Genomic DNA, 24,522 nt, shown 5'->3' with positions numbered 1-24,522 from the left:
ACATTATACAAAGCTGAGCTATGAATATAATTTATTAAAATACTTACATAGAAATTTGTTATACAGATAACAGAAAAAAATATAAATGCTCCCTAAGAATTCTCATTTAATTTTAGGATAATACTTAGTAACAAAAATAGCTTGAGAAAATATCATTTAAATAAGGCAATGTACAAGGCTTTAAAATGCTCCTATTGGCAGATCTGTGTGAGTGCATGGGGAGAACATGCTCCATGAGCACATCAAAGCTCTGTTCTGAAGGTCACCTTGGGTCTATTTTAGGGGCGTCTGGTTTTCTTTGCTGTGCCTGGACTCTTCACTGCTGGGAATTTCTGGTTATGCTTAGTTTTGCTTTCTCTCAATTCTTATTTTGCAAATTCTCTAACAAGAGAGATATTAGTCCCAACACTGAAAATTCAATTTTTTAATTACATTTATGACAGCTACAAATTTATAGTTTCAAAAGGTTTTGGTCACCAGGTTTTAGAATTGAAATAGTGTTTGCTTGTTTGCTTTCCTAAGAATAGGAAGAAGTGAATTTCTCTCTAAAATCTTGGAGGGTTACTTACTGCCCTACTTGTTTATCCATCCAGCAAAACTGTATCCTGTACTGAGCACTGACAACTGAAAGAGGGAAAAATCTTGAGACTTCCAAAGTCTCAATTTTTCACCCCCCAAAATACAAAGCTGAAGGGAGTAGAGGTGGCAGTGATGAGCTCAATTTCCTCTCATTCTTCAGCACAGTTAGCCATAGAACCTTTACAGAACTTGTAGCTTTTAAATTAGAAAAGCAAACGAGAAGAATTCCTCACCTGTATTTCTTTGGGTAGTTCAAATATCATTCATTTCTGAGAGATAATATTACGAAGGTGCAGAAAAGAATGATTTTGTAAAAGAAATTCAACAACTTCTAAAAATAAGATCTATAAGCAAACTCACTTTAACATCCAGTCTTTAAAGACATCCTCAAATGAATTAAAAATGTGAATTTAAAGGGCTCTGGAGTTTCATGATGATTCTGTGTATTTGAAAGATCAAAGGAGGGATTACAGTACAGTATGCTGAGCATTTTATAAATACCTATGCTGAGTAGTTTATAAATATGTACATTTTTCTTTAATGCCTAGGGATTGATGAAGTCAGGAACTTCTCTTATTTTATGTTGGAAAGAAATTTCCTATAGAAAACATAATGAACTACCTAAAACATCCTTCACAATCTCCAAGAAAAGTGGCAATTCAGAATAATTTTGATAAAATCCCTTTTCCCCTTCTACAGTTCTGTCACCATGAAGAAACTCAACCATCTCCTATAAATGTATGTGACACACACACTGGAGAGCGTGGAGGCCATTCTGCTGAGGAATTGGAGAACTTACCCACACCCTATCTGACCCTTGTGATGTCAATCAAAACTGCAACATGTAACTTGTATTAATTTTAAAAAACCATACTGCTTATCTGAGAATTCTGGATTGAACTTCAATTTTGTGAATTCCTTAAGGCTTAGTTGGTTTATAAAGCATAATTTTTAATACTGATAAAATGATCTGGCCAACTAAGCACCAAGAATATCAATAGTTAGCTCTGTGTTCACTAGATCTTTCTATCGAAGCATTTGACTTTATAAATACATTACAGTCTTAGCGCCAACTCTCATTGGGGTTTCAAATTCCACACTAGAGCATGTCACCTGGACGTGGTCCTCATGTCTCAGGATATTCCTGGAGTCAAAAAGCAAAATGCAAAGTGAACAAAAGAACAGATTGCTAACAGTCAGTATGAAGTTGTCCAGTAGAAAACCACAGTTTCTGAGACTCTGTAAGTCAATGGGAACATAAGAAATGACTCGTGACCATGGCTGTGGGTGGGGTCGCTCTCACAAAGGGCTCTCAGCCATCCTTCTCTTGCTCTGTAGATAGAAGATGCGGTTTTCTTCAGGATAAGTGACTTTACTGAGTGGCATCCTGTAGATGCCAGAGTTTTTTGTGGTCAGCAGGAGGAACAGAAGTGTAGCCAAACAGAAGGACCAGGTACCAGCCGGCAATCCAACCTGGGAAAAGAGAAAAGCCACATATTCCTTTGAGATCCCCTTGGAAAGCTAATCCACACAACACCACTCTATACTTTCACCCTGGCAGGGCCGGGGGTACCAGGGGCATTGCTCTGGATTCCGCTTATGCCCAAGAAGGTCTAGCCTAAGATCTCAGGGGTTTAACAATGGAACTCTCTTCATGTGTCCTTTAGGTTAGTCAGTTAGGCCTCTATTTTTTCTTTCCTTACTTCTCATACATCCAGAATTCCTACACCAGATGTGGACACCTGGTACATGGAAAAGACACTTAGTGCATTGCTAAAGACTTCCTCTGAATGGTCAAGTCCATGGTGACCATTTACTTTGACTTTCACTCAGTCTAGGTCCTGGACTCCACTTGTTTCACTTCTTTGAATTTTGTCTCCCAAATAGACTCTTCAGTTTCTTAGGGTAGGTCCTTCTGTGCTGACCATGGTGACTCACTCAGTTCTGAGCATACCCACTGGTTATCTCTAGTCCTATGCATATGCCCTGTGGAGTGTGATGGAGTATAATCTGACTGCACATCAGAATCATCTGGGGGAGTTCAAAAAAACAGATGCCCAAGTATCACACAAGATCCACTCAATCAGAAAGATGAGGGACTGGGCCTAAGGATCTGTATTTTCCAAAATCTCATAATGAATTCAGCAGTTTGTTCAATATAGCCTATGGACTGGCACCTGTAAATTTTTTTTGTTGGAATGCAAAGAACTCCATGAGACTTGGATATACTTCCCATCCTATATGGGAATTTGGCTTCTCATTTTAAAGATGCTATGTCTCCATAAAGACCCTCCCAGATAAACTCTCTATACTAGTACTGAGAGAGCCAGGTACTATCTTGACCCATTAGCAGCCACGAACACATCAACATGGACGAGGCCGACAGAAACTGGCCCTTTTTATCCTGCAGTGGTGGATGAGGCTGAGAAGAAAGTTCAGGCATTCGGAGGTGGAGGATTCTCTCAAAACAGGAGAGACTGAGCTCCTTGAGTGAGGGACAAGAGAAGGTCAAAGGACAGAAGGACAGTTCTACAAAGAGAAAGAGTGGCAAGAGACAGTTAATGGGAAAGATTGTGCCTATTGAATAATTTGTCCAGGAGCCATGCCTTAGAAGTCTTATTTGACAACGGATGAAGGATTTAATAAAGACCAGAAGTAAAAAAACAAAACAAAATTATTGCCAGATGTAGTAGCACATGCTTGTAATCCCAGTGGCTCAGGAGGCAGAGGCAGGAGGATCATGAGCTCAAAGCCAGCCTCAGCAAAAGCAAGGCACTAGGCAACTCAGTGAGACCCTGTCTGTAAATAAAATACAAAATAGATCTGGGATGTGGCTCAGTGGTCAAGTGCCCCTGAGTTTAATCCCCAGTACTCCTCACCTCCCCCCAAACAAAACAAAACAAAAAAACAAAAACAAACCACAAAACACTATTGACTGGATTTAAAACGACAATAATAACATCTGGGTTTTTAGTCAATTATCTTTCTTGCCCTTTCCTGATTTCTCAATTATTATATAGTTCTGGCTTTCTGTTTGAGTAAAAGGTACTCTAAGGTCAACTTCTTGACACAGTTAGACTATGAACTTGATAAAATGTTATTCAGTTATTGATAAAGTATTGTTAAAGTTACTCTTTAAACCATGCAATCTGATATTTGTAACATGCCTGGTGATTGCAGTTTGGACTAAAGTTTACTGTGATATTGGAGGTGAGAGTGACCCAGAAGCTCCAGAAGGAGGAGGAGTGAGGAATAATGGGCATCACAGTCATGGATCCTGTCACTGGATGCTGCCCAGGTGGACTTCAGAAGGGTTTTCCATGTAATTCAAAGCTGATCAATCATACTCGGGACAGAGATACTGAAGCAAACTCACCTTAGCCATCAGGTGTGTCAGGCTGCCTCCAAGGTAGGCGGTGAACAGGGCTACAAAGAAAGGAGAAAGAATGCTTGGGAGATGTATTTTGAATCACAGGAAAGACTGCCTTCCAATATAGAACAAATGGAAGGCACATTTGCACATATATCCAGCTAGCCCCACACCGCGATTACAAGTACTAAACTTAGAGTCAGAAACTCTGGGTTCAAATCCTGCCCTATCAGGATTGAAATCCTGCCCTTAGACTCTGTCTAAGCTTCCATGTTCTTGCCTATGCAATGGAAGTAAAAGGTTTATCCCATAGAGTTGATAAAAGCCACAAAGGAAATAATGCTTATGTTTAGCACATAGTAAATGCTCAATAAAGGTCGTCTGTGGTGCTATTTTGTTGTTGTTATGGCTAGTATGTCCATGACAAATAAACTTCCTCATTCTTTAATCCAAGTATAGTTGAGTTTCTGGGTATAACCTGGTTTCTATATAATCTCCCTGAATCTAGGAAATATATCTATATATCTTTTTTTAAAAAAATCTATATATCTGGGATTGAACCCAGGAGCACTGTACCACTGATTTGCATTCCCAGCCCTTTTTGCTAAGTTGCCTGGTCTGGCCTCCAGCTTGTGATCCTCCTGCCCCAGTCTCCTGAGTAGCTGGGATTACAGGGGCTCACCACCCCATCTGGCAAAACAGCCCTGGTTTCAAATCCTAGCTCTCCCATTTTATTTGTTGAATAACAAATCCATGTCTTTCTCAGGATCTAGTTTTGTCATCTGGTAAAAGGCAGCTTGAAGATCTGCTTTCCAAGGAGGTGATGAGTCTCAAATCAATGCATGCATTTCCACAAACAGCAGCTGTGAACTCATCCCTCTTACCATGTGACAGTTACTATCTGCGCAGAGGAGTGCTCACCACTTGGGTTGGAAGGTTTCCCTCTGTAGTTTCATCAATCTCATTCATTTCTAAGATCACCTTCATTCATTCAACCACTCCTCCTGGGCCTTCTGCTGTCTCAAGTGCCAGCTCCTGAGAAACATTTCCCTGAGCACATAAGACCTGATCTCCATTTTTCCTTTTAATGCCTATTGTACTTCAAAGGCCTAATTTCAGCACTTTCCTGTTTCGTGCAGTTGCCCTGTTTTAAAGTGATCTCCAAGTCTAAGTTGCTCTTTTCTCCACAGCAAGAGTGCCCGACTATTAAGCAGTGGTACCTGTCCATTAAGACTTGTCCATTAAGTACTGGGAAAGCCTGACATTGGAGGGGGACTTCTACACACCATAGGCAATTTACGGGTGACTCCCTGACAGCATTCTTGGTAGCTGATGAAGAAAAAAGGTCCTTGGACTGTGAAAGTTGACTGGATTTTTGCTCTTCATGGATGATGTCCCTTCCAGTGGACTGTCATGCATGAGTCCTACTGTAACCCGACCATTGATGTATTTAGAGCGTCCTCAGATAAATAACAAAATGGGCCACTGCCTAGCAGCTCTGCCAGGTGCCATCAGAGCTTTCTCAGTTCTCCTCTTGATAAACATGTTTGGAGTGAATGAAAGGACCGCTCTGTAATCCAGGCTGGCCATTTATTTCCCCTGTGGACAAGAGCGGCCTTTTGTTTGGCAGTGTCAGGGTTATATGGACAAGCTGAAACCTGCTGTGGCCTTTTACATGCTAGACTTGCTTTCCAGGAGGGGCTGGAAGTCTGTCTCAAAAGTTCATGTGCAGAGAGTAAAAAGTCTGATAGGACCCCTTGGAGCTCAAACAGATACAGATGCTCTCACACACTGTTGGCAGCAGTGGAGAGGGATACAGCCCTTTGGGGGCAGTGAATTTGGCATCTATGGAAATTAAGTTGGCATTCCTTTTGCTTCATCAGTTAGACTTCTAGAAATATGTTACAGAAATACTTGCACAAAGTACACAAGGATATTTGTACCAAAATATTCACTGTAGCAGTGTTTGAAATGGCCCTGAAGTAGAAGCCTTGTGAATTTCCCCCAGCAAGTGAGTGCTCGTGATAAAACACATCTGCAGCGTGGCTGTCTCTGCTGCCTGGAGCTCCAGCAGGTACAGCCCTCCCCTGACGCACCAGGACAGATGCCAGCTAATACCTGGCTTTTGCTCCCCACTCTGAGACTCATCCCCAAACTGCTGATGTCCACAGGAAATAATCTCCCAGGGTAAGAAAAGGAGACACCCAAGGGGAGCAAACACCAGGAGAGAAAGCACAACTGAACAACTGACAGCAGATAAGATCAATTAGTGAATCAGAAATGAAGCACTTGGTAGGTGAGGTGACTGGCCCAATGGATGGAGCCAAAGATGGATCTGCTGGTCAACTAACCTGGAGATCCTTGTGAAGGGATAAAGAGTCGGAAGTAGTAAGAAAACATCCAGAGTGCTGAAAAAGTCAATGCAAAAGTATTGCATTCAAAGACTAAGAGCCCTAGAAGGGGAGGGATAAATGATTGGAGAGAAAAGACCCGAAAAATTAAAAACCAGCAATATCCTAGAATTAGAGGAAGATAGAGGGCTCACCCTGAGAGGATCTGAGTGCCTAATAACACCGGAAATGCAAAATCCATGATAGATGGACCATAGAAAAGCATCTCTTATGTAAAAAGACAATTTGGAGAGTCCAGAGAGAAAAATGAAATCACCTCTATCAAAAATTAGATTATCTTCAGACATCTCATAACCGTTTTGGGTATAAGACAATGAAATACTCTTTGAGGCAATTTTCAAAGTATTGAGAAAAATAAAAGTTAAATCTGGGATTTTGCATTCAGCTAAACTAAAATTGAAATAAGAGTGAAAAGATGTTCTAAGACACACAGGGTGTTAAAACTCCCACAAAACTCTCTCTGAACATGGCCGGGGGGGTGGGGAGGAGTGAAAAGATAAATCAGTAAAGTTTATAGTTTCCTAAAAAAGCAAGTTTTCAAAAAAGCATAATAAACCCCAAATGAAAATTCTGTACAGTATCAACATGGTTTCCCTAGATGTTAGTGGGTAGGCCTCCCCAGAGGAGGTAAAGCAGGCTGAGATATCCGTCCTGATTGGGGAGGAGATAAAGGGATTGTTAAATTTAAGAAATTGTGGTTGGGGGGCTGGGGCTGTAGCTCAGTGGTAAAACACTGGCCTCCCATGTGTGAGGCACTGGGTTAGATCCTCAGCACACATAAAAATAACTAAAGATACTGTGTGTTTATCTACAACTAAAAATAATTTAAAAAAAAAAAAAGAAACTGAGGTTGGGTGTGGTGGCACACACCTATAATCCCAGCAACTTCAAGGCCAGCCTCTGCAATTTAGCAAGACCCTATCTCAAAATAAAAAAATTAAAAAAGGCTCGTGATGTAGCTCAGTGGTAGAGTGCCCCTGGGTTTAATCCCCAGTACCAAAAATAAAAAAAAGAAATTTAACAAATTGAGAGGAAATAATAAGCAAGGTTGGTTCCTGTAAGTTATGCAAAGCCACCAGAAAAAAATTTCCAGTTTTAAATAATGCAAACAAGCTGCTCGACACTATTTATGTTTAATGTGCTTTATGTACACATGGACTAATCCTCAGAACAGTTCTATGAGGCAGGTACTTAACTCCCATTTTTTAAAGTGTAGAACTGAGACACAGAAAAGTTAAATAAATTGCTTAAGTTCAGAAAGCTAAGTAGAGCTGGGATTTGATTCTACAAGTCTGACACCATGGTCTGTGATGATCTGAACTAGTTCCATATACTACTTTAACCACTGTTCTATGCTAGTAAAGATATCTGTTCTATCCAAAGGAAGGTAAGTGTGCCCCCTATAAATGCCCACATCCTAATTCCCAGAACCTGTGATTGTGTCGTCTCATGTGGCAAAAGGGACTGTGAAACTCTGCTTAAGTTACAGTCCTCGAGATGGGGAGATTATCAAGGATCTTCCAAATTACTACAAGTGTCAATTTAATAAAAGAGAGGTGAAAAAATTGGACCTAGGGAGTAGAATGGAATATTTTTACTTTTTTTTTTTTTTTGTTACTTGGCATTGAACCTCCTGCATGCTTGGCAAGCACTCTACCACTGAGCTACATCTCCGTCTCTTTTTATTTTATTTTGAAATAGGGTCTCACTAGTTCCTAGGCTGGCCTTGAACTTGCCATCCTACTGCTTCAGCCTCCCCAGCAGCTAGGATCACAGGTGTACACCCACTGTATCTGGCTGGTATTTTCATTTTCTACTTTATACTTCTTTATACAGATTGGATTTTTGTTTGTTTTGTACAATAAGACCACACTACTATCATAAAGGAAATAAGGAAGATATTCCAACTTTGGGAAAACACATCCCCCTCCAAGGTCCGCCAAACCACATCAATATCTCCTGTGACCGAGTTTCTGCCTGACCTTGAAGGATGCACTCAGGCTGTCACCACACTGAACTGTGTTACTCTTTCCACCAAACACAACTCCTCCTCCAATGTTTTAGGACTCACAGAAAAACCACCATCTCTAGGGGGGACTTCTGAAATGATTCTAACTGTGACTGACGTTCCCCCAGAGGAGCCTGTGCTGCAGATTTCTCTTTGTTATGCAACTAATTCTGCAGAGGCTCCCCTCTTTACTCCCCAGCCTCCACTGTCCACTCTAACATTCTCTGTGCTCAGGAACTGCTTGGGACCTAAAGCTTTTGGGTTGCCTCATGACTGTTTAATACTTATTTGCTGTTACTGCAAATAGAGGTCTGAAACCAGTCTCAGAATAAAGCTATAAGGTTGGAGGATGAGAGTGTCTAACCCAGCTAAGCTCAGATGACCACAGAATCTGTCCACAGCTTCTTAGCCTTGAACTTGTGAACAAATGTAAGAGTGAACAAAACAGATACAGATATTAGGTGAAACAGCTGAGTAACTATAAAGAAACTGACAGAATGACATCTAAGTGGTGACACCAATTGAATTTTTTTTTAATTTGACATTATTATTGCTGTATGTATATACGTGACTGCATAACCCATGTGATTCTGCAACCTGTACACTCAGAAAAATGAGAAATTATACCCCATCTGATTCAAATGTATGATATGTCAAGATCATTGTACTGTCATGTGTAACTAATTAAAACAAATAAAAAATTAAAATTAAAAAAAATTATTTTTATTTTAAAATTTTTATCCTTTTGCAGCACTGGGGACTGAACCCAGGGGTGCTCTACCACTGAACTAAACCCTAGCCCTTTTATTTTTTATTTTGAGACAGGGTCACACTAAGTTGCTTAGGATCTCCCAAATTGCTGAGGCTTCAACTTGCAGTTTTCCTGCCTCAGCCTCCCACAGCCTGAGTACTATTAGCTTTGCTGTAGCACAAATCACAATTGAATGGGGCCTTACCAACCCTTGGTTCCATCTCACCTCTGACCAGGGCAGAAATCCCACTCTACCTCTTGCCTGAAATGTGATCCACCATTGTAATGACTACTTAGGTAGCTTGGATCAATTAAATGGTGAGAAAATGACTCTGAACACATACTTCCACCAGATTAGAAATAATTTTCCCACATTCCACTATCCCTCTCACCTTTTTGTATCTAAAGGAGTATCACTCCTTCCACTCCAGAGCATTATCTTAAATACTGTTATTACATTGAATTACATCTCAGGATGAAGCAGCATGCGCTTTATAATCAGCTTGGGGAAGCCACCAGCATTTCAGATCCAAATCTCCTGAGGTCTGTTTAGCCTGAGGGGTTGCCATAAGGGCCTAATGCTGTAACAGAGGAGCAGCCAGGGGCAGGGTGAGCAATTGCAGGTTCTGGCTGGTAGGTTTGGGTTTACCCTTAGAAAATCCAGTGCGGAAGGTCTTTTCTCACTTCCTTTAACCTTTGTCCTCCTTACCCAAACTGAGAAGTGAGAAGACTGGACTGGAATTCTCCCAGGACGCCTTCCAGCTCTGACAGGCAGAGTCTGGCTAGTACTGGGTCGGAAAGGTTTTAAAAATCAGCTCTCAATGTGTGGACCGCAGGCCAGCAGCATCTGGCCCCGCTGGGAGATTGCTAGAGACAGATGCCTCTCCGTTGCCTCTACCTCTGAGTTGCAGACACAGTGTGAGACCCAGTGATCTGGGTTCTGTGCCTGCTGAAGTGTGAGGACAGCTGGATGAATGTGATTCTCAAAGTGCCACCTGTACTTCCCCCTGATTCGCCAAGAAACATGGCCTGATATTTAGCTTATTTTACTTAATTATTTTGGGGGGTTAAACAATAAACAAAGAATGCAGGACAAATCTGATGTCCAGGCCCCCCAAATATACATAATGTAGTGTTGTCAACATGACTCCATAGGCTCCTAACTTCACAATGAGGGAGGCAAAAGTGACTTTAATACTCCCAGAGAGGGGACATCATTGACCTGCTCACACCATTAAATCTCAGGTGGGCCGAGTTAGGATTCCAGCTCTAATCTTACACAGTCCTTTTTAATTCCCTTGATGTGGGTCCCATTGCTGGGAGCAACCTTCCCCCTACCCCATGGTAGGATACTCACCGCAGGCAAGTGCTAGGAGGTGGGCTTGCCAGGTGAGAGCTATGAACATTCCCCCAATTGCAATGCAGGCCAGAGAACTGTTGTAACCCCAGAGTCCAAAGTAGATGTCCTTAAATGGCGCTGAGAGACTGAGTCCTGTTAGGCAAGACAGAAGTGGTCAGTTCTCTGGACAAAAGGGAGGATGCTCTGGAATGAGACAGGGGTGTGGTCCTGGGGTCAGGGGGAGCATCACAGATCTCCCGTTGGTCCCCAGGAAGCAGAGACTTCAAGAAAGGTCTGGAGTACAGAAGACACCGGAGACAATGCACAGGATGCCAGAGGAGCTCAGTATTTGGCAACGAGTCTTGTGCTTACCTGCGACTATCCCCAGCAGTGATCCAATGGCGGCATGCAGGCACATGAGGGGGGAGGAGAGTAGGAGGCCACATAAGAAGATGCCCCCCGTCCATGGGTTGTCACAACCATATATCTGACCAACCCCCACTGGCAGGGACTTCAAAAGCTGCAAAATCAAGTACAAAACTGAGGCTCCCAAATGACTGATCATAAAACCTACAGGACACCCCCAAACTCAGTGTTATTCTAGATTTAGCATTCTCATGTTCATATCAGTTTTAACTAATCTTTAAAATTCTCTCCTTTAATTACAAAAAACAAAATCTCCATCCTTCTTTAGCTTTATCCACACAGGTACATCTGCCCTTCCCTGGTGCAGCTGTGCACACCTTTCCCAAATCTCCTGTGCGCCCTGACTCCCTGATGTGTCCTGCCCTTGGCCTCGATCACTGGGAGGCTCTCAGTATAGTCATTGCTTCTGGCTGTGAGGATCTGTCACAGCTTCTGCTGAGGATAGTAGGAACTACAGCTCCTTTTGCTTCAAATTATCTAATGGTGTTGAGGGCAATAATCAATTCTATTGAATATTCCTATTCAATAGAAATATTACTACCATGCAATTTGAGGGCTTCTACTAGGGCCAGAGACCTGGAGCTGAATGATCTTAGACACAATTTAGAAAAGATTATAAGCAAGGTCATGAATCAGGACCATATTTGCCCTTTTGATGTTAAGTAGGACATGTATTAGTTTAAACACATCCGTAACTTATTCCAGTTATTAACACCTGTCAGTCAGACATCAAAACACAAAAATACACACAAATGTCATAATTCTACTTTGTGATTGAGGCCTGAATTTAAAGTTTTCACAGAATGGGAGTTCTCAAGAAGGCACAGAATTTGACTCAAATGATAATTTTTATAATAATACTCTTGATAGGGCCAGGATAGATATCATCACCTTGACATTCCCATTTTGAGTGAGGATAATTCCTGAAAGATGCCTTCTCCTGTGGCCCCTTCACCTGTTCTGGGTTATATGTGTGCCTCTAGGCAAGAACCCTCTGCAGGTAAAGACAGAGGGAGCCCCGGCTCTGGCACAGGGGATGTGTCCTTTCTCCTCGTGTCTTAGGCTGGGTCTCACACTGGCTTCCACATGCTGGCAGGGTCTCTGCTCAGCACACCAGACATGGGCTCTAAATTCCTCTGGACGTGGCTGGGCCCTTGTGTTTACACAAGATAATTTCCTGCTTGTTTCTTGTAGAACAGGCAGCTTCACACAGGCAAAGAACGTATAGGTTTTTATCTCTGAACTTAATAGCATAACTATCCCTCAGGTAGCGGGGGGGGGGGGGGGGGAAATTGAATGAGATGTCAAGTAAGCATGCTGATATAGGTTCTGAGAGAGGAGAGGACAAACCCTCCCCTGCCCCAGGTCAGCCTGTCCATCACAGATTGTCTACATCCATGCTGTCCAGTGCAGGAGCTACTAGCCTCCTGTGGTTATCAGGCAGCTGAAATGTGGCTAGTGAAGTTGTGGAACTGAGTTTTTAATTAATTTACATCTAAATTGAGCCATATGAGGCTGTATATGAGACACAACAGTTCTAGAGAGATTCATATTATTTTATAAATTATTTCTTTATAAGTAGTTCTAATACTTTTTTAAAAAAAATTTCCTTCTGGCTATTTCCAAAAGCTCCTATTCATTCTTTGGGTAGGAAGCAAAGGCTCATGAGTTTTTCTTGTATTTTCATTGCTCAGCAAAGAGCACAGCAGAGGGTGTTTCCTAACTGGAGAGAGGGAGAGCCAGTCTTTTGCACATAAAGAAAGGTAAGTTTTCTTTGGTTTTCTCCTGATTTCAAGTGTTCTCTTGTTCTTAATGATCAAGAAACCTTAAGCATATTTACTCCATAAACACAAGCAGGAAGAGCTGTAACTCAATTTGGGTTAACTAGGGGTTTAAGAATCTGTCCTCTCTCCATGCACACCCATCTGCAAAGAGACACTTTGCACCCTGTATCCTGGGATAGAGTGGTTCTCAAAGTCAGGCCTGCATCACAATTTGGGGGGTTTGTTAATACAGGTTCTCAGACCCCAGCTTCAGGGATTAAGATTTAGAGGGTCTGAGATGGAGCTTGTTTTGGTAGTTAAAAAATTCTCTGGGTGACTCTGATGCTTACCAAAGCCAAGAATCCTGGATTACTCTGCACACTGTATGAGCTAAGCCAGAAGAAAAGGCAGAACAGAGAGGTTCTGCAGTGAGAGTCAGCCCGCAGTGCTTCTGACAGGAGGAACCAGGTCATGGAAGATTGAGCTCCAGGTCAGAGGCCACCATCCTGATTCCTAGTCTCCATCACATCCACCCAAATAAGGGCCAAGCTCACAAAGTGTGTCTGAATCCCATTCACAATAGTGTGTCTGAATCCCAGTGGTGCTATAGTCTGGAGATGGCACTGTGGATTTTTTTTAAGAAGGGGAAAATTTTAGCTTTGAAAAATAATTATTTTTAAAAATCCCTTAGATACCAAAGCTCCAGAGTAGAACCATTGTTTTAGATGGTAAGCAGAAGGCAGAAAGACCATGAAGTACTGAGTATCTAGGAGACTCAGATACCCATGGGCAATGAGCCAGAGGACCTGGGTGTCTTTAAGGGAGAAAGGGGATTGTGAGAAGATAGGGCATCTTACCTCCAGGGCACTGAGGTCAGACCAGGTGACATTGGGAACTGAGCTTATAGGTGTGATCAGTTGGCTTGGAAAGAATGGATTGTAATGTCCTGTGGCTGAAAGGTACATTGACAATGCCATGTTGAAAGGGAGAGTGAAGACGGGAAGGTCCCACTTGCTGAACACTGAGCTCAATGCACTCGAGAAAACTGGGCTAAAAAGGAACGGAACAGAACAATCTGGATGTGACAAGCCAGACTGGAAAACGGGGTCTTTATACCATCAAGGACTTTGCATCGCCTGCCAGTATGTGCCTAAAGTGTTCTGTTGCCAAACCACCCACAGACTGGAAATATGGGATATGTTCATCATGGAAACGATAATTCAAAAACACAGTACAAAAAAAAAAAAAAACAACTCTTAGCTTCTTTGGCTTTTGAAAAACTATACTCTGGGGTTGCTCAGAGTGAATTCTACATCAAGGTTTTAAAAATACCTTTGAAGTACTTAATAAAGTATGTACAGAGCTAAGGTGCCCTGCAACACTGGATCATGTGTCCCTTCCTCCCATCAAATGATACCAGACTCCTGCATCCATCTCTTCATGGATCTATTATGCACATCTTATTTGGGAAAAGAGAAATACTTGCCCAAGGAAGGATACAGGTAGTGTAGGTTAGAGGAAAGAGATTTTCTATTCAGCGGGCAGAGTTGACAATTTTGAGCCACTGACAAGTGTTGTGACCTTAAGCAAGACACAGGTCCTCAGTTTCCTGGTCTGTAAATTTAGGACTGGTTTGGGTGGTCCTTGGGCCTGTGTCTCTCCCTCTTATTGAACCAATCAAGAAGTCACATTTCTAAGATCAGAACTCCAGATTTCCTGGGTTGTGGGAGGTGTGGTGAACACCCACTGGCCACAGCTGAGTTCTAAAAATGGGGTTCCTGGACCAGCCATATCAGCATTACCTGGGAACTTGTTAAAAATGCAAGTACTCAGGCTCCACTCCAGACAGACTGAACCAGGAACTCTGGGAATGGGGAGCAGCCACCTGTGTTTTAATAAGTCCTCTAGGTGATTCTGATAGTACTCAAGTTTGAGAACAACTGATGTGAGGGTGGGTCTCAACATTGGTATATTTTAGAATTGGTATATTTTAGAATCACCTGGGAAGATCACCAATCACATCAGGATACTGATTGGTGTGAGTGTGTGATGTTTGTGGCCACATACATTAGTGAGCTTAATGTGTATCTGGGGCTGAGAGCTTCTGGATGAGACAAGGGTATTGGAGGAACTGGTAGAAGGCCAAATAACTGGTTGAAGGAAGCATACAATTTTAGGTGGTTATTAGTATTTCCAGCGGAAATTTAAATTAGTGAATCTAATTTTTAAAAAATTCTCTATTTTCAGATGGGCACAATGGCTCACACCTGTGATCTCAGCAACTAGGGAGGCTGACACAGGAGGACTGCAAATTCAAGGTCAGCCTCAGTATTTTAGGGAGGCCCTAAGTAACTTAGCAAGCCCTTGTCTCAAAACAAACAAACAAAAAAATGGCTGAGAATATACCTTAGTGGCAAAGCAACACTGGTTAAATCCCTAGTACCCCTCCCCCAAGTTATTTATTTTTTAAAAATGTTATGGTAAAATACACAGAACATCAAATTTACCATTTAACTATTACTAAGTGTACAGCTCAATGACATTAAGTACATTCACATTGTTATACAACTGTCACTGTTATACAGCTTGTCAGTTCACAAGACAGTTTTCATATTACAAAATGGACACTTGTACCCATTAAACACCAACCCCTCATTTTTTCCTCCTTCCATACTTTTTTGTTAATGGTGCTGGGGATGGAACCCAGGGCCTTACCCCATGCTAGGCAAGGGCTCTATCCTCTGAGATACATCCCCAGCCCCTCCCTCTACAATTTTTTCAGAGGCATTTTGAAAACCAGGTACTTACCATGTCATAGACATAGCAGATACAGGCAATAATAGCCACCAGAAATAGTTTCCTTTGTCTGAGAAGACAGCTATGAGTAATCCCACCAAGGTGCCATTGTAGCCATGGAGCCCAGCTGCTATGGCAGACCTGTAGGCAGGAGGCACAGCACAAGTAGACATGGGGAGGCCTGCATGTCAACTATACTTGTAACTTTTAGATCACATTCACATTAGAAAATGAGATTATACTTGGAAATGTTTCAAAGACTATTAAGCATCATATAAATACTAATAAAAACAGGAAGTATACACATAGATAAAACTTCAAATGTGCATGTAGAACAACCCTCTCCATAGGTGTCACAACCAAGGACAGGTGTAGAGGGTCTGAGGGAGGAGGGGGAATAGGCCAGGCCACCTGCTCTGCTTCATTTAATCTTTCTTGCAGAAAGTTCTTATTATTTATTTTAAATCATTAAGTAGAGTTTTTTGTTTGTTTGTTTTGTTTTGCATATAAAACTGTTTCCTAACCCTGATATTTTGGTGCAACCGATTAGATTCCTGAAATGTAAATATAGTATCTTTATAAACATTAATCTCCCAAATCTTTCAATTTAGCATATGTTTTCATATTGCTGTGTCTAAATATGCATTTATCCTTCTCCTCCTTCTTCTTTTTGGTGCTGGGGATTGAACCCAGGGCCTTGCTCATGCACTGATATCTCATAGTGAAATATATATTTCTAAGTTACTGCAAAGAAAAATAATTACTTATATTTTACTTGGCAAAGTACCCCATTTAATGACATGCATGTTTAGTGCCTCTTTTTGAAATCTCTCTTTGCTAGATATTTAATCTCACTTCTAAAGATTTTCCTATAGGTAGGTGTCTACTCTGGCCATAATGGTTCCTATTTCATAACTGGGGACTAGAAACCCTGAGTGAGAAATGGGAATATTTCCATAGAATAAGCCCAGGCCTGTTAAGCCAGCCCCCCTCAGGGCTCCTGGAGTTGGCAATGACACCACTTGGGATATGCCCCAAAGAATCCAGTCGACGAACTGGAGCACCACAGTCTTGTCTGGGATAGATGAAATAAGTTAAGATGTGGCAGGACCACTTCAATGACCATGAAGGGCACAGGGTCTACTCCCCAAGAGCTTGGATCTTCAGGTGATGTCTACGGGGAGGGGGCAAAGATGGTGAGGTGAGTGAGGAAAGTCAAATGCAGAGCCTGCATCCAGGGAGCCACGGGGCAGGGAGGGATGGGAAGGGCAGGGAGAGAAGTCTTGGCTCTTGTCTCTAACTGGGCCAGGAGCTTCCAATGCTGATGTCACATGCATTTACTGGGGTGAGAACATCAGAGGTGGGACTCCCTGTTGAAAAGTCCTTTGTCTCCCTTCACTAATCCTTCAGGGAACCTGGGAAATTGTATTGCTGAAATCCAGAAAGTGGGACTATGCAGGCTGACAGTGGAGAGCTATGCAAAGACTTGCCCTCTCGACAACTGTCTTGGAGAGTTAATGCCTGAGTTTGGTCAATGAAAAATGAATGGTGACATCTACAAATTGGAGAAGCCATGGCAAAAGCAATAGGAAGATGATATGTCATCACTTGGAACAGAAATGTCATTTTAGTGTAGTCTTTCGAACAAAGAAAGTCAAAGAGATTTGAAAACAAACATGCAAATATGACTTATCTTTGAAATAGTGTGCCAAGGAAGTGGGGTTGATCATATTTCACTGGAACAAACCAATGAGGGATTATTCAGTACAGCATGATCCTAGAACGACACTAGATTTGTCCCTCTGAGAGCTGAGCTGAACTTTGCATTGTCTATGAAGAATGAGTTTGCTAAACTAATGATGAAGCAAAATATAAAGGGCTTTTTTAAAAGCCATTAAGCCTTTCATGAATTCATATGCATTTTTTTGCTCAAACAAAATGCTGAAGACAATAATTTTATTGACCATTAAAGAAGATCACCTTAGAAGCTCTTCTGGTAATCACCTGTAGCTGAGTTTTGGCTACCCTGTCTTATCGTGAGAATGTGGCATCATTCAAACTGGCCAATTATTCAGATATTAAGAATAAGAGACAATAAATGATTCCCTGACTTCTGACTCAAGGCAAATAGGAAGAGATCTGTGGAGTAAAGGTTGTTTCTCCCAGGAAGGGTGTGGCTGTCAACCGCTCCCAGTGGCTGGTTGGCTACTATCTCAGAAAGGGAGCCACAATGCCATAGACAGATGTGCCTACCTGTCCTGGCTGAGCAAGAGGGCCGTCAGGGTGGAGACCACTGTTCCCACACAGCCATTGAGAGCCCACCAGGGGTTCTGGACCAGAAGTCCCACCAGAATCAGGATTCCACTGATGGGGTTGCTGACGAACACCACTTGGGATATGCCCCGAAGAATCCAGTCGACGAACTGGAGCACCACAGGCTTGTCTGGGATAGATGAGATAAGTTAAGATGTGGCAGGACCACTTCAACCCCCAACCCCGAGCAGAAACACCAGGGTCCCTCAGAGATGAAACTGACTTTTGATATTCCTTAAGCTTCTTTCCTCTAAACCCTTTGCCTCTTTAGTGGCACCCAGATCCCCTAAATCATTGTGTTGTTTTTTTTTTTTATGCAAAACCTATACTGTCCCTACTGAAATCTAAGCTTCAGAATCTAATGTACTTACTTACCACCCTCAGAGGTACAGATTCTTAAGTCAAAGGAATGAAATTAGCTATAGTAAAATTTTCATTTTTAAGTACTGAAATTACAGATGGAGACTATTGCTTTCCTCTGAGGAGGATCCAGGCCCTGACCACTATTCCAGGAAAAGATATCAAGAGGTTTGAAGGTTGAAGATAAAAAATAAGAGAGTGAAGAGTAATGGGGAATCTAACCAAAGATGTAAGTAGAACTGTCAGTCAACCATTTCCCCAAAGCCACTTTTCCTGTTTCTCCAAGGGATGGATGCATAGATACCTTTAAGCCACCTGGCAAATTCTTTCATATCACCGGTGACATAGCCAATTGTCTTGGGGATGCACCTTCTCCCTCCACATGATGCAGCCTGGTTTTCACTGTGGTCTACTTTGACTATTGTGGGGCTGTCCTCCATCGTTAGTTCTTCTTCTGGATCCTTCAGAGAAGAACAAAATTCATAAATATCCCTAATGTAGAACTTTCCAGGTGGGCCAACTTGGGCCTAGTTACAGTAGCCACAAAAGAGGAGTTTAAATACATTCATGAGGACATGCCTCATGGGACTAAAAAAGCCCTGTTTTCCTCCTGAAACATCATGGAGATTATCATCCAAACTCAAATTCCACACTACCTTGGTCATCAATGTCTTTAATGCTACCATGAGAAAGTTCTAGACTGCAATAATATAAGGTTCAATTTCTAGTTCAATAAACATTTATTGAACCCCAACTTCCTGTACTCAAGGGCTCGGTCTAATTGAGAAGAAAGAAAAATGTTAACATGACAAGCCAAATAACACTACGGGAAGAGCTAAAATCAAGTGCTTGAACTTCATACTGTCAATTAAAGGAGGAGCAAGATCAAGTTACAGAATGACTTGCTCCCAAAGCAGACTGATTAGCTACTTTCCAAGGAAAGTGCCTTTTTAAATTAAATTTTAAAATGACAAAATACTAGTTTTTATTTAAGACTTTGAAGGGGAAATTCAAAAAGAAAAACAAAACAGTTTGTGTGTTTTAAGAATCTTCCTAAGTTTTTAAGGAACCAGCCTTCCACCCCCACTCTCCAAATCCAACACTGATGAAATTTGTTCTTATATCATGCAACTGTCTCAGATCTTCTTTTCTTTTGGAACCTGTCATTTAAATGTGTAAACACAGGTAAGAATGATATTCCACAAAGATATAGAAACTGAGAAAGGTTATGCCGTCAAAAGCCAGTCATAATCTAAGGATTGTATGGTATAAGGATTTATAGGGTGTAATTATGGTAAGCATGCCTTGGCAAAAGACAAACGATGAAACCACAGCTTGTGTTCACTATGGGACTATTTTATACAGTAAGTATGTAATGTTACCCGACAACAATATGGTACTGCGTAGACAAAATGAGGGTTTTATGGTAGTAGATATAAAAGAATATCAATGGTATAATTTCAGAAGCAGAGAAAGACAATGGCCAAAGCTCCTTGGGTGTGAAAGAAAAGCCCAGAGCACAGCCAGGTCAATAGGAAGCAAGCAAACCCCAAATCATAAGACCCTAGAACATACAGATATAGAATACCGAAGTCAAAGTCACATAAGACATGACCAAAGTTTATGCAGAAAACCAGCTCATCTTCCCCCAAGGCAAGGCTGTGAACAAAGGGTTCTCATGGCTATTTCTGACCTCATCATTATTCCATTTGCTACATCAAATTGCTATTCACAGATAAAGTTACGTCTTTTTTTTTTTTTTTAACATCCTGATTCTTGTTTTGGTGTTTATTAAGCCCAGCACAGAAATAAACATGGGTAACTGATTTATTTCTGAGTAACAATTATACTTCAATTGTATTACTTTACTGCCCAACTAATCATCCTGCTTTTTAAACAATAGTGAACCATTAATTGTTGCACGAAGTGGAAGTTATTTATACAATGCAATGTCGGCCAAGGTCATTCATTCTGTTTTGGCAAAACAATGTCAAACACCAATATCTGTGAAATTTCTAAAGAATTTCTAACATTGGAAACTGCTGGAGGCCAGGAACCTAAACTTTATTATACCTGTGAAGATGTGAAACTACTTGAGTAATTAAGCATTTATGAAAAATTACTCTTTATTTCATACTGTGTCTGAATGATGACTATTTCTTATTTTCAGACATCTCCTTCTTCATATCTCACAACTGAAAATATGGCACGGTAAGCCCCTTCCTCAATGACCCATTTTCAAAGCCATACCAAGTCATGAGAGGCCCTGGGCTTCAGTCCAGGTAACCACAAAAAGCACAAAGCCACAACTTCCTGGAGTTTCTATACTGAATATATAAGGTCCCAAAAGTGACAGATTCCAAGGAAAACAGGGGGAGGGGTGGGGGAGTGGTATTTCCCATTGACTACAGAACAAATTCCAGAATAAAATTCATGCTCTCAAAATTTCCAGGATATATTTGTTTGTTTTAGAGCATTTTAAACACCCCATCACCTCAGAGATTTTAGAGATACGGATTCAAAACCTGATACTGTAACTGGCCAGACGTGATTGAGAACCTGAATGACCTGAGTCCCCTGCTCAGCCACCTCCAGTTAAGACTAAATAATTTTTGTTCAAAATCCACAGCCCAACCTACAGAAGGCTTATTATTGCTATTTGTGTCTCCAATATCTATGTGCTGGGATGCGTGGGAGGGCTATGATGTCCTAGAGACAGGGGCTTCTCCTGACTTGAGAAAGAGGCTGCGTTCAAGAGAGATCTTATGAACCATTTATTCTGAACTGCTAGTTCAACAAACATTCTCAAAACCCTGAGAACCTTGATACTTGTTCTAGAACTGAGGCAGGAGAACTGGTTAGGAGCAATCAGTAATTTCAAGTTGCGATTCTCTAGAATTTGATCATGCTAGAATATGTGCATTTCCTTAGGGAAATTTAGGGTTCCACACGTGAAGTCAGTGAGAGGCTATGGAGATGCTCTGCCTGATCCCGACTAAATAGACCATTACATTTCAACTGAGAGGAAAATAAAATAAAAAGAATTCTAATAGGAGCAGGATAAATGTAAAATCCCAGGCCATGGTTCCCGTGCTTTTGCAAGGCTTTCAGAAATCCCCAATTCAGTGGTCAGACCTCTAAACCACAGGCAATACCAAGTGGCTTTTTGGCACAGGAATCATGGGCCTTTGGTTCAGCCCAAAGCCCTGAGCTCAGCGGAGCTTGCTGACCCCCCACTTCCCAGGCTCTTCTCAGAAAAGACACACCAGAGCTTGCAGCAGGCTCCCAGGTTCCCCAGAGGAGGCTGCAGGGGAAAGCATACCTGTTCTTGTGGCTCATGGGCCAGGACCAAGCTTAGCCGGGCAAAGCCTTCGTGCGCTGCCTCACCAGCTTTATTTCCAAAAGGGTCTATCCAAATAGGACCATGACGGGCGTCACCAGCGCCACCAATCAAAGACCGTCCATTCATCCTTCCTTTTTCTCCATACATGACAAAGGGCAAAAATACATGAATCAGCAGGATGCGCCCTGGCTCCAGTGAGCACGAGAAAGCCCAGATGGGGGCAGTGGGGAGGGGGCAATGGGGCCCCGGTGTTGGAGGTTGCACAGGGCCTCCAACACCAAGGACAGACCTCCTCCTCATCAAAGAGCTTGCAGCCGGAGGGAAGAGAGACAAGGAGCTGACTGCAGAAATGGAATGTTCATTTTGTTTTACTTAAAAAAAAAAAAAATGGCAGCCCACCATGCTGATGCGCAGAGCCCAAGGCCCAGGCTTGGTTCTGCTGCGTTTTTCTTCTCTGCTGGCAGGAGGCTTGGCCCATGTGAAGCCTTCTCCAAAGGGAGAGGTGAGCTCAGGCTCCAAAGTGCTTGTGGCAAATTTAGGGTTCTATATGGGGGACCAACACTGAGACAAGTTGCCCAGTCTTAATCAAGTGTGAGATAGCGAAGACATGGAGTGGCCTCAATAAGATACTAGCTGCACTATTTACACACAGCAAAAGCCCATTTAGGAGGCCAAGAAATGGCGCTTTTTTCTTCTATCTGATTAAGAATGCTTACATATCGAATATCACCATTAATAATAAACAATTGTTAGTTGAATTCAACAAGTGTGGCAGGTTTTAAAAATTTCTCTTTCTCTCTGTCTTCCTTCCTTTCTTTCTCTTCCTCTCTTGTTCTTTAATTGCCTCCAAGGATACCCTTCTTCCTTCAAAAGTTCAGAAAATTTGTCTGTGTAGTATTTATTTCTTTATTCTTCCCTCTTTCGTTTATTTTACTTCTACTGGCTTGATGTGAAACCTGAAAACTTCACCAGAGTAGCTCTAGAAGTGTACAGTTGTGGAAAATATTCCTGAAATGTCTTAGGAAAAAGTGTGTGTGTGTGTGTGTGTGTGTGTGTGTCCATGTTAAATTATCTGGCTAGTTATATACCAAATTCATGTGTCTGAGTTGCTCTGCGAGTATTTTTGTTTGATAAAGAATAGCATTAAGAAAACCGGTGGCAGGGCTCTCATATACAGGTTCTGAAAAAACAAAAAAGAAGGAAAGAAAGACAAGAAGGGTGGACCCCCTCTTGTTGTAGAAGCCTATGCCCCCACCCCCAGTGTCTGCCTTTGTCCATCACCAAACTCACACGAAACTCAGAGAACCACATCATTGAGCTCAATGTCAATATTTTCTTAGATCCAAGAGAAAGAAAATTTGAGAGCTAGTTGGAATTATAGAGAATCATAGTAACCACGCTTCATTTTATAGAAGAGAAAACTCAGGTTCAGAGTGGGAGCTGTTGATGTTCACTCAGCAAGCAGCAGGCAGAGTATGCCTTAGGGAATCGGTAGCCTTGGTGGTTCTTTGTCCTCTGTCTGGGGCCAGGCACATTACTGCTGCCCGAGATTCTATTCGAGTCAACTAGAAGGAGCTGCTCTATATGGTAGGGTCTGCAGTGAATGCCAGGGCTCAGCCATGTAGTGAATGCAGGAACCTTTCTTCATGGTTGCCCCAGGTGTGTGTGTAGGGGTGTTGAACAACAAAAAAGAAAAGGCTTAGCCAGCCCAAATTTCATCCTATACCCTCCCAAGGAAACAGTTACTCTCCAATAAGCAAACATCTCCCTGTACCTCAAAGGGAACCTCACTCTTCTGCAGTACTGATATAGCAAGAGCAAGGTTTGCATGTAACATCCCAAGAATATTCTGGAAGCTGCACCTGGTGAGCTTTCCAGCAGAAGCTGGAAATCGCTTTTCACAGCCCAGATCACTAGCGAAATGTGGCAGTGTTCAGAATTGATACGAAACAATATCAAGATTTCAATTCAATTGCTATTTCCTATTTTATTACACAGAATGAAACTCATTCCATTGCGAGCATTATTGGAGAAATTTGCACAATTGAAGAGACCCGAGTCTTCAATTTTCTGTGCCTCAAGTATCACTTCAAAAATAATACAAAATTTTGGATATGGATATAGAAGTATTTAAACATTCATATTCTATCATACTAAAAAGACTTTCAGCATTGACGAATATTTGGTACTTACTGTAATCTTTATTTTAGGTAGTTTTTGATTGTAAGTGTCAGAAGTGCTCAGTTCTCTTTAAATCTGTAATCAGAAACAAAGAAAATGCTGTCAGGTACTTCTAACTCCTGTGCAAAACTCTTCGCTTCTCAGTAGACAGCTCTCCTAGAAGCCTTGAATTTTACATGCCAGAAAGTGCAGCTGCAAGAAGTTGCCAAATCTGTGCCTGCAGTGGAGACCCATCCGTTTTCCCTGATGGGTACAGAGGCAGAGTCCCTTCAGCATGATAGCACCTGCAGAAGAGCCCGGGAATTCATACTTGCAAAGCACAGTTCCTAGCATCCCACTTTTGTTTTCCTTTTGAGCCATATAAATGCTCATCTCCAACTTAATTATTCCAAGAGCACAGCCTGAAACTTTTAATAGTGCTGTTAAGTCACAGTCATTTAGCACCCGAGTGGACAACCTGTAGCAAGCAATCCTCCACGTAGCTCAGGGCTGCTTCTACCTGTTTTAGAAGTGCAATTAAAGACACTGCCTTGAAGCGTCCAGCAAGAAGCTCGTGGCTTCTGTGAATTGCTTACTTGTCTACCAGAACTCCAACTTGGCTGCTTCTATTCAGTCCTGACAATCTGAGACATAGCTCTCCATTAAACAAAGAAAAGAGAAAAAGAGCAAAATTTAGAGAGAACTAAGAAGGCAAGTCTCAAAAACGAGCAGTTGGAAATTACTAGAAATGAGGAGGGTACTTACCCTCCAGCTGGTGTCCTGGTGGCAGAAGGCAATGGCTGATAGAGACCTGCCAGGCACTGTTAAGAGAGAGAGAGAGAGCTGCAGAGGACAGTGCTGGAGGGAGGCACCTAACCTTTTATACCCAGAGCCCCACTCTGC

At 41.9% G+C, this 24,522-nt stretch overlaps 1 protein-coding gene across 4 annotated transcripts; it reads right to left on the bottom strand.

Annotated features, from left to right (window-relative positions):
- Positions 1-14: 14 nt before the first annotated feature.
- LOC124082010 (urea transporter 1) lies at positions 15-24,522 on the bottom strand. Of its 4 annotated transcripts, XM_046428467.1 has the most exons (12): positions 24,385-24,460; positions 24,216-24,276; positions 23,653-23,715; positions 21,439-21,596; positions 18,421-18,577; positions 17,697-17,886; positions 15,456-15,584; positions 13,505-13,697; positions 10,831-10,978; positions 10,477-10,611; positions 3,956-4,005; positions 15-2,052 (listed from the first exon to the last, which is right to left on the bottom strand). In XM_046428467.1, exons 4-12 carry the CDS (start codon positions 21,583-21,585, stop codon positions 1,879-1,881), a joined length of 1,323 nt encoding a protein of 440 aa, XP_046284423.1. In that variant the 5' UTR covers positions 21,586-21,596; positions 23,653-23,715; positions 24,216-24,276; positions 24,385-24,460; the 3' UTR covers positions 15-1,878. The 4 variants fall into 4 exon arrangements, with proteins under 4 accessions (XP_046284423.1, XP_046284421.1, XP_046284425.1 ...); XM_046428465.2 differs by lacking the exon at positions 24,216-24,276 and having other exon boundaries at positions 24,385-24,522; XM_046428469.2 differs by lacking the exon at positions 21,439-21,596.

The sequence above is a fragment of the Marmota monax genome, unplaced genomic scaffold (genome assembly GCF_021218885.2).
Source record: "Marmota monax isolate L192 unplaced genomic scaffold, Marmota_monax_Labrador192_F-V1.1 WCK01_AAM20220418_F8-fsc00031, whole genome shotgun sequence".
In the NCBI taxonomy this organism is placed as follows: domain Eukaryota; kingdom Metazoa; phylum Chordata; class Mammalia; order Rodentia; family Sciuridae; genus Marmota; species Marmota monax.
The sequence above is the reverse complement of the archived record's forward strand: the minus strand, read 5'-3'. Positions and strand labels throughout refer to the sequence as shown.

What these genes read in the sequence shown, in the direction of transcription:
- LOC124082010 (XM_046428465.2), bottom strand. Translation starts at nt 21,585, where the DNA reads ATGAATGGACGGTCTTTGATTGGTGGCGCTGGTGACGCCCGTCATGGT. An exon ending in CCCATGAGCCACAAGAACAG is followed by an intron (nt 18,578 to 21,438) that starts GTATGCTTTCCC and finishes TCTTCTCTGAAG; the next exon opens with GATCCAGAAGAAGAACTAAC. An exon ending in CCTCCTAGCACTTGCCTGCG is followed by an intron (nt 4,006 to 10,476) that starts GTGAGTATCCTA and finishes CTTTCTTTGTAG; the next exon opens with CCCTGTTCACCGCCTACCTT.